The sequence below is a fragment of the Sinohyriopsis cumingii genome, chromosome 15, assembly GCF_028554795.1.
Source record: "Sinohyriopsis cumingii isolate HCF-2022 chromosome 15, ASM2855479v2, whole genome shotgun sequence".
In the NCBI taxonomy this organism is placed as follows: domain Eukaryota; kingdom Metazoa; phylum Mollusca; class Bivalvia; order Unionida; family Unionidae; genus Sinohyriopsis; species Sinohyriopsis cumingii.
Window position 1 is genome coordinate 62,574,947 of NC_142975.1, and position 13,051 is coordinate 62,587,997.

General features: G+C 34.3%; 1 protein-coding gene across 3 annotated transcripts in view; it reads right to left on the reverse strand.

Annotated features, from left to right (window-relative positions):
• LOC149781935 (uncharacterized) overlaps positions 1 to 12,843 on the reverse strand; it is a 127,436-nt gene extending 114,593 nt beyond the window's left edge. For all 3 annotated transcript variants that reach the window (XM_089936137.1, XM_089936136.1, XM_089936135.1), the window contains exons 1-4: positions 12,737 to 12,843; positions 8,474 to 8,707; positions 6,802 to 7,060; positions 3,928 to 4,115 (exon numbers count right to left, since the gene is read on the reverse strand). In XM_089936137.1, the coding sequence (XP_089792263.1) occupies positions 3,928 to 4,115; positions 6,802 to 7,060; positions 8,474 to 8,701 (675 nt within the window). In that variant the 5' untranslated portion in view covers positions 8,702 to 8,707; positions 12,737 to 12,843. The remainder of the gene's footprint in view (positions 1 to 3,927; positions 4,116 to 6,801; positions 7,061 to 8,473; positions 8,708 to 12,736) is intronic.
• Positions 12,844 to 13,051: the final 208 nt, after the last annotated feature.

Below are 13,051 nucleotides of genomic sequence, written 5' to 3' on the forward strand. Positions count from 1 at the left end.
AAAAAGATCTTAAAATAAATGGCAAATAACTATTCATTGCTTTATTTGTTATTTTTTTATGTACTGGAAAAGCATAATATATACACAGGCAAGCATAAGATATATTATGGAGGAAAAATGTGTAATGAGTGCGCCAGAAGGGTAACAGTTGGCATGCACAAAAATCTGCATGTCAAGACCCACAGCTTTTGGTAAATTGTTGCTGTTTACATATTTATATGTCCATGTACCAGGTAATGTGACCCTATCCCCATATGAACTTGAGAAACTGACCAAATAATCTCTAGCATTTAAGTTAATAACCCCAGACAAACGTCTATCAGTAATTTTGCAAATTCCTGTAATATATCTTCAAAGAACTGTTAGCTGGTCTCCCATTAAAGTTTGTCACAAGCCTCATGAACTATGCATGTGCTTGTTTCTATCACAGCCTAATGACTCCCTCCTCACTTACCAACCAGTCCATAGAAATGGCAGTTAATTTTTGTTATATTCCCATGCAAAGTTGATTGCAAACAGATTTGAGACTTACAACAGTCATTTAAAAACCTGTTTTTCCATATTTGCTTTGCTTCTAGTAAACAATCTCAAGAAAATGCATCTAACTAGCTATCCTTATCGTAGCCTAGCTGATTCAAACACATTTTCAGACAAAAAATCTTGGCTGCATTTTGACTGAGTGACCACAATTAAGTAAGAATAAAGTTGAATTTATGGACACACTCGCCTTTAACCCTTAATCTCACAGAAATTATATTTTCCAAAAAGACAAATAACAACTTTACTTTTGCCATAAGATCGAAGACCCAAATATGGTCATAACAGTGAAATGACACCAACCTTTCTTTTTACATACATGCTGTGGATACCATATCCTTTTTAAAAATAGATGTTTTCAATGAAAATTTATTTGGAGTTTTCATAACAGGTCGTAAGGATTTAACACTGCTTTTTGTGAGGTATTTTACAGGTACATCTATAGGCAAAGGAAGTCTGTATAAACTGGCACTAGACATTTCTGTGTATATGACACATTGTGCCCTTAAAAAACTGACATGTTCTATATCTAGTGTACCAGAAAAAAGAAATGAGATGACAATAACTCCATCCATTCTGACTGTCAATACTACACTATATCAAGATCACAATATAAAACTAAAACACTAAATATATGCAGAAATATATCTGCATTTCTATTTATTATGGTATTCATAAACTTCACTTGTTCTTATTTATCAAGGCATGATACTGTGGCAGACTTGAACTTCCATAACTGCTTGATCATAAAACATTTTCTAAACAGTTCAGACTTCTTGCCTGCTGGTTGATCTTGGTGACTAAAATTGCTGACAAATTTTCTGCACCTAAGGAGGCCCTAAAGTCTGTCTTATTTTTCCTCACTAGAGAAAATACTCTTTCGCTGTCACTGCTGCTGTGAGGAATGCACAGGAGCTGCAGCACTTTTGGTTCTTACACAGGAAAATCTGGAAGCGATTTTTGAGTCTGGGAACATGTGTTGGAAAAAATGTTTTGCATGGTCTCCAGCTGATAAAGGTAGATTGTGTTCAACACGAAAACTCACAAATAATGCTTCAGTGTTGGTAGCTTGTAGGTCTTCCGCAGATGGCTTAAAATATTCCAGAGCTGAAATCTATGAATTATTAATTTTCCCAACTTCTATGTGTTGTTTTCTTCCTCACATCCTCACTGCCACCATGCCCAATACTACAATTTGTGGCACACTGTGTGCAAAAATCATGATGTATATCGATGTTTAATGGTAGAATGCACAGCCAAATTTTGATATATTCCAAATTAAACTTCACTTTTTGTGCAATACATTTCTTTTTTCCTTGGTGGTGAAGACATTTTCAAGATCTTACATGTAATGCTAAACGGTAACTCAAATCAGTGTTGGTGACGCATGCGCTGAGCAAAATTCCGGTTAGACCCCAGTTTCTCTCAAAGGTATTTGTAAAACTACTCTGATACATAGAGAATAAAATAGGCTAAAATGCTTTCTACCAGGCCAACTGTACTAACTGGCTGTAACTCTACTAATATTGTGACCAGCAGTACCAGACCGTTTTGGCAACTGCGAACATCATGACTAGCGCTTAACGGGAAATCAGTTATTTTTGGCTTGTGGCATGAATCGCTGAAAAAGTCGTGACATTCATGCCAAATTTGTGAGGGTTGGCAACTATGTCTCAAGTTACCATACACATGATAAATATTTCCCACATTTTATATCCCACCTTACTTCTTATTGTTAATTCATATATGCAAATAAAACTTTACTAAATAACATATTTATTCCAAATTACTTTTTGAGGGCACATATGCTCTGTGATATGTTTCTTCATTCCTTCTTTTAATTTAATGATGGTAATCATTGCTTATATATATAGTACAATAATGCCAGGTCAAGTTTCATAGGTGTGAATGGAGATCATAATTTGCTTGTCGATCAAAAATCTACAGCATTCTGTGATCATTCCTGGGATTTAGGAAGCAATTCACTAACAAGCAAAGCATGTAAAGTATGGCAAAAATATATTAATATATTTCGGAACTCCTGGTTGACAGAGATGTACTTGGTGAAGTTAGCTGGGGGGGGGGGGGATTTAATTCCTGAATATGTTAAATCGACAGTTGCATTATACGTCACTTATCTTACATTGCAAAGTTTGATCATAGGGTTTTAGTATTAAAATGTCATTATCTAAATAAAGTTTCTTACAAAACTATTATTTGGAAATAATATACATAATATAGAATTGCTTAATACCTGATGTTTCTATTAAAAAAAGAGAGACTGTAGGAAAGTAGATATTTTACATTTGATAATGCATTTATTTCAGGTGACAACAACTCGACCTGTGCACTAATGGTGATGTGCAATGCAAAAACCATGGAAGCAGTGCAAAACAGTCATGTAATGATTTCTTTTGTAATATTATGGCTGTATTGATTGTTGTCAATAAAGTAATAACTATCCCATCTTTTTCAATTTTCATTGCCTACTACATCAATAGTCTTGGAAAATTATTCACTACTTATTCTAGTGACATTTAAAAAAAAATTGGCAACAAAACATTGAGATTGGTGATTTTTTGGCAACAACACTTTAAAAGCCAAGACCAACCCTGTAATGTGTATGCTGGAAGTTCAACGGCCATATAAGGCCCCGTTCACTGGTTGGCTGCTGTGATTAGGATGAGTGCATGCATGGTATTCATAATATGTTGTGAGCAGACAATCAGCAGTAGTTTACAGCAAGCATGTTAAAAAGTATTTACTTTTAAGAATAAGCTGTCTTTCAATTAACCCCTAAATCAAATATTTATTCCTCAATTTCCACTATTTAATTCTGATTTAAAATTCAAGCCATGTCAAGATGAATGCTATAATTAAATTTATATTTTGGAAATTTGTTTACATCAGCACAGATTATTTCTGCCGATACCAATTATACAGATCGTTCCAGTAATCGACATGATTATGAGTATGACCAATTAATTGGTACAGCTTAATTCTAACATCATTTATACAGTCTTGAACATATGTTTCACTATCAGATGTCAGAAATCTCAATGCAAAACTTGCAATCAAAAGCCAAAACATGGAAACTTCCACATGCCAAATTCATTGCTTTTATCATAATCATCTGAAAATTACAAATAGATTTTGGCAACAACTATAACCAACAGAAAGATATATACATAAAGACAGACAACTTAGATTAGTATTTCAATACATGTGTACAGTGCAGCCAAACAAGAGTGATCACATAACTAAATATAAAAGTAAACTAATCAAATATACCCCACTATCTTTGCACTGTGCAGTCAAAGAAGAGAGATCACACAACTGTGCATATTAGTACATACCCTTAAATACTATTTCTGAAATATGAAAACTTACATCTTCATGGCTGAGCCGAAGAATTTTCTCTTTGATTTTCTTTTCCCGCAGCTCCTCATCCTCAGTCAACCTGATGACGTCTGTGAACATATTGGGCTTCAGATTCATGTGACCCCACTGTTTGCCACTGATACTGTTGAATAGCACATCCAGTGCTCTAGGTAATACACCAGCATCACATGGGTTTCCTCATAATAAAAAAAGAAAAATTCTGACACTATTGTACAATGCAATGTATCTATGAACCATATTTGTCCAGAATAATAACACGTTAAGATAAAACTGGTCATCTGTGTGTGTATGATTTGGATTTTTAACATATCTTTAAAAACAAATCAATAATATTGCTACGATGTCTGCAGTGTGGCAGCTTATACTTATATCTAGCACTGGGGCATCATGTCGCACCCAGTCACATTACCCTGACACCAGGTCAACCAGTCATAACACTAACCTTGTAATGCTGAGCACCAAGCGAGGAAGCTGTTAGTACCATTTTTGTAAGTCCAGTGTTTCCCTTTACCCTCATTTGCACTTCAGAGACCCCCAAAGTTTTAATTTGACCCCCATTTTTGGTACCAAGGTTTGTTTTTTTGCTCAGTCTGACCCCCAGTTTTGACACCAAGATGATTTTTGACTCTCAGTCTTGCACCCCTAGGGGACGTACTTAAGTCTTTGGTATGACTCGGCCAGTGATACCCACAACCTCCTGCATCCAAGGCAGATGCTCTAACCACTAGAGCAGTAGCTGGTCATCTACTGATATGGCCAGGCAATACATGCTGCAGGTGTTTATACCACAAATTTAACAAATTAAGAACAAAAGAATTTGCTGAGAAAAAAGTACTAGTGCCATTTTAGAGGAGAAATATCACATCAGCCAATCTTTTTCTCTATTCCATACCTGTGCAATATGGCCTGAAATGTTTTAATTACTTTAAGAAACCAGGGATTAATAAATTTCAATTGTTTCCCATTCCATAAAACCACCCAGTCAAAACTTTATGCACAAGGATGAAATCTTTGACCTGATCATTAATCAAGTCACATATTTATGCTGAGTACGAGTCTACAAATCAATGAAATGCTTTAGTATCTTATCACTAAGATCACAAGTCACATAGCGCTGAAAGCATAAAGTCAATGAAATGCTGTTTCTTTTTAATTTTCTTGCAAGGTCAAAAGATAATCAGACATGTGTAATTAGAATAGTCATGAACAAGAACAGTAGTCTCTATTTAAAAAGATGTATGTTAAATCCATCCAGGGAATTACAAATCCATTTGCCAGACTCCCAAGGCAAGCTAAATTTTCCAAGGTACATGCAAATGCATGATATATGCAAATCAGAAGAAATGAAATTCAATGACATTTCAATGACCAGTTTTTAGATATCAATGACTACCCACTGTACTACTTCACTTACAAAAATAAATTTAATGAAATATGAAAGGGTAATGATATTGATCAAAAGTCATTGTAAACAGACTCAGACGTCAACCACCACTCTTTAATTTCTATACTTTTTCCTCCAGCTTTGCAACTAAAGTGCTTTCACTTCTGAAATGCAGACAGGATATTATAAGAGGGGATGGGGGCTCCCACTTGTCACCAGAATACAGGGAGTAGAACAAAAAGGAGGGGGAAATGGCCACAGTTCAATATTTACCTAACATTTAAATATCCATCAGTCTGTCTTCCACCACAATTCTGTTATAATTCTATTGAAATTAAAATCTTTAGAAGCTATCACCTCTAGTTGTATAAGCATTAATCTGTTGACTTTTTCTGTTCCTAACCTGTGTATGAATAATGGTCATGATAAGATCTCCTTTTAACAGTCTGCTGTCTGAAAGGGTATATCCATAGATATCTTGAACAATTTGGAAACTGTTCCTTATGGTTGCTACATACAATTTTCCACAGCTCGCAAAGATTGTCTTATGGATACTTCTGCCCCAAAATTAGAATTTGCACTAACATAATCTCTGTTAAAGTTTCACTCTCTTAAATCAGTGCTACTGAATCTTATGTCAAATTTACTATATGTTCCATAATGCAGTATTAGGGTTCTAGAAGTGTAATCTGAGAGAAATTAGAGGCAGACATTACCATGAAATCTAGATGTAACCTCACCATTAAACATATCTATACCTTATTGAAACTGTTTCGACAGCAGATATTTTATCTATAATGCACAGTTTTACCAACAGGAGTTCTCTGATTATCTCAACTTTATTGACCCTCATATTAAGTTCACTTCTGGACAAGAAGAAAATGGCAAACTACCATTCTTGGACTTATGTATTCAGCTGTGTGGCAACCATATTGGATGTCTAAGCAACATCATGTTCATATCAGAACCAGATCATGGGAAGAATATATGTGTAAAATTTCATGGCAATCCTTCATGTAGTTTTACAGGTGTACAGACAGATGATGGAAAACAAACAGGACATCTTAAAAGCACTTCCAGCTATGACCAGAGCTAACAATTCAAAGATACTTCAATCGTTGTATTCATTAAAAAATTACAAGTGAAACTGAAATAAAAGTAGTTTCTTTTTATCTTAAAAGTTCAGTATTATTGTAATTTTATGATCAAAATGTAAAAACGCATACTTTGGACTTTAAAGAAAAAAATTAAAGCCATGTCAAGTTGTATGATGGATCAGCATGGTGTCATTTAATGGCATAATTTGAAGAAAAAAGTTATTAAACTGGACTAAAGAACAAAAAATGCCTGTCCTGAGCTTAGAGACAATAGTCACTGCCATCTTAATTACACATAGAAGACGACAGAGTAAATCATTATAAAGCTCTATCTCAATGGACATTGAACCAAAACACTTTTCATTTACCACTCCAACCTACCTTGTATGGTATATGTTTTTCCAGAACTGGTTACACCATATGAGAACACTAAACAATTCTGTCCATCAATAAAATCTTTAACAGAACTTAACATAGTGTCTTTGAAAAATTCTTTCTGACTTGTATCTTCCGTAAAGATGCGCGAAAAAGTAAACTTGTTCGTAGTTTTGCCGAGTCCATGTGCAGTGTTTCTGTAGGAGTGCGAGTCCTTTGGGGCATGGGCTAACACAGTCTGGGCACTCTCCACTTCTAAACATTTCTGTTAAAGAAATAATGTTATGTGTCAGTATTAATAAGCTTTCTTATATTCTGTTCAGTGTGCAAGAAAATAAAGCAATTAATTTTGGTACATATATTGGCCTTTAAAATTCTTTTCAAAGGTTGCTACCCGATTAGCCAGTGATTTGCATCATCTAATTATCAGTGATGATTTGTAAGAATTTTCAGCAAATAGCAAAACCTAACTTTACCCTCTACTATTGTTGTAATACACACTGTTTCATGTGGGGGTTTTTTATATAAAGTTCATTAAGCAAGGAGCATCTGAATCCACAAAGGCTTCTTCCAGAATTAAGGATGGAATAAGTGGGTGGGTGGTTAGACAACACTTATATCAATTAAATACTGGCAGGGGAACAACATGACTTTGTTGTTGAAGAATCCAATTTAAATGTGTATGGATGGCCAAGAGAAAGTAATTTCTAAACCCAACTATCCAAGAAAAATCAAAGAACTGAGCAATTAAACTTGAATGCAAATAGCCAAAATTGTTTATTTAAATAATAATAAGAGTTTGTTTAGTTTAGCAATAATTCTAATACTAATAATAATGATAATAATGGAGTGCCACAAATGACACATTTTACCGTGGTAAGATAAGTTAGTTGATTTAATGTATTTTCAAGAAACAATATTTTTAATACTAAAGTAGTGTACTGGGAAGGAAAAAAATGAAGACTCAAATGTCCAGTGAGGAATAGAGCATGACAAATTCAAACCTCAGTATGGATGGGTTTTGATGATCACAGGCACGTGGGTCATGGATTTATTAACTGCGGTCATTGTTATGGTGTGGTTTGCTAGTTTACTTGTCAAGTTAACTATAGGAACCATGTTGACATGGTCATTAAAGCAGACAAGAAAATTACTGTGTAGTAATCAATTACTCTTATTTTTCTCTAAATGACCCCACTATTTCAATGTTTATATGTTTGGAATTATCACAATACTTGGCTTACATGCAAAGTTTTAGCACAAAACATTAAAGATTTTCTAATGACAATGCAGTTGCCACCAGAAAAGCAATACATATGCCTCACCAACTTAACAAAGGTGAGAATAATAATTATTAGTAACAGTGTTGGACATGTGCTACAGAATGCTCTTGAAGTTCACAGATTACTTGAAAATATTTCATCATCTAAATTAAAAGATAATAAGGCAAGGTTCTGCTCAACAAGCACATCATCAAAGAATTGCTTTAAACTTGTAACCATTACCTCAAAAACTGCTGATTCTAATGCTGGAAAAGTGAATGCTACTTCTTGCTTCCTACTATCATCAGAGCAAAATAAACAGATGATGCTAGTGGTTTGAAAACTCGCACAATTGGAAGAGCATGGGTAGAGGTGGAAGCCATAAGAAACTGTATAGGACATAGTCAAACACATACCTGATTTTCTTGTCTGTCAATCTCTGCTTTGGTCAGGGGACGAATGCGCAGATATACCTTCATTCGTTCATTTCCAATGTCTATCTGTGTGTCTGTAAACTGCGGTAGTAGGTTTTTTCGTGGTGTCTTAATTAATGGATCATCGTCTGAATCAGCTTTGTCATTATCATCAACATTCATAGGAATGATGTCAGACAGGAAACGAGTTGACTTAGGCAATTGTGCCATTTCAATCTAAAAAATTTAAAAATTAGAAGAAAAAGTAAATAAGGGCTGGATCAGCACATGTCCTAAGTTGTCTTCTTACCTTATAGAAGCATGAACAAAGTCCAATTAGACATGACTGTTCAAACAAGATTTAAGAAACATTCCTTTTCTTTTATAATTTTTTTTAGATCAAATCTTTATCATTGGTCCTTTAGCATAACAACTAGGGCATAACCGATTAGCATTTTTCTACTGATTTCCGATTCCGGATTTTGGGCATGAAATTTTTCCGATTCCGGATACGATTCAATTAATCGGAAATGCTAAATTAAAAGGTTTTTCAAATTAACTTTTTAAACCGTGTTACACACGTTTTGCATATCACACCGATGTCACAAGGGGAAGGATATGGCAGGACTATAGCAAAATGCAACGAAGTTCAAAGCCACAAAGAATCCATGAAATTTTTTATTTTTGTAAAATGCACTGAAACCAGCTGCCAGTTCCGACCCATTCTTTGTTCAACAATTAGTTGATCTTGCCGCCAGGCTTTAATTTTCCCGCCTTAATCATTTATGTCGGCAAGCGGCCAGTTCCATCCTGTACTTTATTCAACAATTAGTTGATCTTGCCGCCATGCTTTAATGTCGCGGTCAAATAAAAATAAAACAGGCTTTTGTTTGGTCCTATAAAGTTGGCCTCTTGCGGCGACTTAAATAAAAGCAATGAAATCTGATCGATTCTTGCATTTTCCAAAGTGATCGGTGATTGAAACAAGTTTATTGTGCTGTGAAAGTTTCCTTATTAACTTTATTTATATTTACGATTGTAAGAATCATTTTCTTTTAATACCTCATTAGCATGTGTCAATGTATTCAGTATTATGCCTTCATTATTGAGGATGTTGACATAAACGGGTAGGACTGTATTATATATTTTAATAAATTTAAATCTTTCGGTCTAACTCAAGTATTATCGTTTCACCCCGTTGTGTTGACCATATTGGACTTTTCTGACTTCTTATTTAACTTTATTAACGCACTATCGAATGACACGCAGTGTTAGACACGGTGCTATAGAAATTCAACTTTATTATTTTTATTATCCGAATCGGTCGTTCCTGCCTTGTCCGACTCCGATTAATCGGAAGTTCATACTATCCGGTGGAATCCGATTTCCGGATCAAAAGTCGGTTATGCCCTAATAACAACTGGGTATTTAAAAAAAACTAAGAGTCCTTCAAATGGACGATTACTCTACATTCAAAAGAATTTCCATATTAAGAAAAAGAAAACAAAACCAGCAAGAAGCATTTAGGCCTGATGTCACTCATTTGGCAAACAAGACTGAACCATTTATTAAGCAGTCGTTAATAGTATTGCAAGAACACTACATTTTTAATTAATCTCCAAAACTTTTAATCATGTCGAAATTATTGTACTGAATAATGATTCTGAGTTCTTCAGTAATTCAACCATAACTGAATTAAAATCATTAATCGTGTCTGAATTACAAAAAATATTGATTATAATCCATCTTTACAACTTAAAGCATAGAAACAGAACCCAATCTGCTGATTAATTTAGGAACCCAACCATTGTATCTTCAATCCTTTTGGAATTGTTTTGATCACATAGTGCAGTATCCATGTCAACAAATTTTAACACTAAAGGCAACCAACTTTAATGACATAATCAGAGGAATGTTAACTGTTTTATTGTGCTTGAAATTAAAAACTAAATTATCTTGCAATGCTTAAACCAATTCAGTCATCAAGGTAATCAAAGTCAGTATTAATATAAATATTTTACACAGGAAGCAAGTTGTGAAGAAGAAAAAAATTCATATTTTTCATATGCAGATTCCAATGTATGACTTCAGACACCACTTGTTATGGGATGCAAAACCTTTCTGGATTAGACATTTACACATAGGAATACACTAGTCCTACAATGTAAGACACAGCACTTGTTTTTGTTTAAGTGCTATGTCTTACTATCCAAATAACAGGCTTGTATAGCATGTTCTGATGTCGTTGTCATTGAAACTAGTCCAAGGTCCAGGAATATCTCACACATTTGGCAGCATATATCGACACTCTTCCACTAATTTATGTGCAATTAATATACTTACTGTGTAGCCCTACATGTAAGACCTGACGCTGATGTTTATGTTGTGGATGTCAGGGTCTTACAGCCTAACTAACGGCGCTTTGTAGTGTGTTTTGATGTTGACTAACATTGTTACAAAAGTAAAATTTTCAGGAATATTTCACAAATGACAACTAAAATAATGACACTTTTCTACAAAGTAAAGTTATAATGTTTTAGTCAGACTTTACTTACTCTGATGCCTTTTCTCTAATAAATTCAAATTATCACAAAAGAAATGGACCCGTTTTCAAGTTTCTTTGACTGGAGAGTGATGAAAGCCGAGAATCAGGTTAAGTTATATTATTTTTTTAACGAAACAAATAAAAAATATATTATGCCTATTGGAACTATAAGCAACAGTTCATTTCCTTTAAAAAACCAATCCCCAACATGAACCTACTTCGGCATACCTCGACTACCGTTGCATTTCAACAAATTCAAATGTATGCCAATGGAATGTGAAAATGCATCCATTTGCTACTGTCATATTTTCATTCCACCTGGATAAAGACAGTACAGTTAGTATACTAATTACACATAAATTAGTGGAAAAATATCAGTACACGCTGCCAAGCATGTGAGATGTTCCTGAAACTTAGATTACTTATTCTGCTGTCAACGACATCAAAACACTATACAATGCTGTTATTTGGATAGTAAGACATAGCACCTAAACAAAATCAAAATGTGCTATGTCTTACATGTAGGAATAACTTACTGTGCTGTCTTTATCCAGCAGAATTAAAATATGACACTAGCAAATGGACGCATTTTCATGTTCCATTGACATACATTTGAATCTGTTGCAATGTGATGTTAATCAAGGTATACTGAAGTTTGTTTAATTAGGTTTATGTGATGGATATGTTTCCTGAACAAAACGAAACATTGTTTTGCAGATCCAATAGGCATAATATATTTCTATTCGTCTCATTAAAGAATAATATTTCAACTTAACCTGATTTCAGCATTCCTGGCTTTAATCACTTTCCAGCTAACTGAAATGTAGGACAACAAAACTTGAAAACAGGTCCATTTGTTAGAGAAAAGACATCTGGGTAAGTAAAGTCTGACAAAAGCATTATAACTTTACTTTGTAGGAATGCGTCGTTATTTGTTGCCAGTTGTGTGTGATGTTTCTGAAAATTTGACTTTCGTTATACTGACATCAAAACACGCTACACAGACCCGTTAGTTTGGCAGTAAGACCCATCACCCACCCCCGGAATAAAAATATCGGGTGATGTGTCTTACGTTGTAGGACTAAGGAATACACAATATTGTGGCTCCGATAAATCCAAAAAATGATCGCTTACTCGAGAAAAATAACAAATATAAATATATAAACAATACTATGAACAACTGTGAAAACAGAAATTGGTTAAAATTTGCTCTCCTTACATTAATTGTAATTTGTATGCCACGATGTAGTGAGCCAGTGGGTGCTTGCAATGAAAAATCCTTGCCAAGGATTTAACAAAGGACGCCAAATTTCAAATTACCCAAATTAACACAGTAAAACTGCAAAACAAGCTTATAAAGTTCATGATTTTTCATTTGGAGAACCCTACTCAGTATTTGTTTAACCGCAAATGCAAAATTTACATTAGCATCACAATCCAGGTATACAGTTCGCATTGACTTTAATGTTCAATATTGGAAATAAACTGACTCTTTGGTGTCGCTGATATCACACAAATCTCCCAGAAAATCATTAATCGGTTTTAATGTTTTATGTCAACTGTTTAATTTTTGTTACCCTGCTTGCTGTTTAGTTTATAATCTTCCCAAACCATCTTTTCATACCCGCTGCACACGTTGATGCAGTCTTTATCTCAAAGCATTTTGATTCATTCCGTATCAATCGATAAAGACAACGAGTGAACACACATAATAAACTCACCAGATATTGGCTTCGACTTGGTTATTAATAAATCTCTTCTGAAGCAAATAAAATATAGGTTCCCCACTCTCTCTGCTTACATTCCTATCTTAAATTATGCCGCTCACTTTTCAAAACAACCAATCAACAGAAAGAGAGCCGTCAATCGGATAGCTTCTGTGTTTTCAATTCAGACACCGGTACCGTAGCATCGTTTATGTTACTGCTTACTACAATAGCACGGCCACTTTCTATCATATTCAATGGTGCAGTGTTTTAGAAGCACTGTCTATATATATATATATATATATATATATATATATATATATATATATA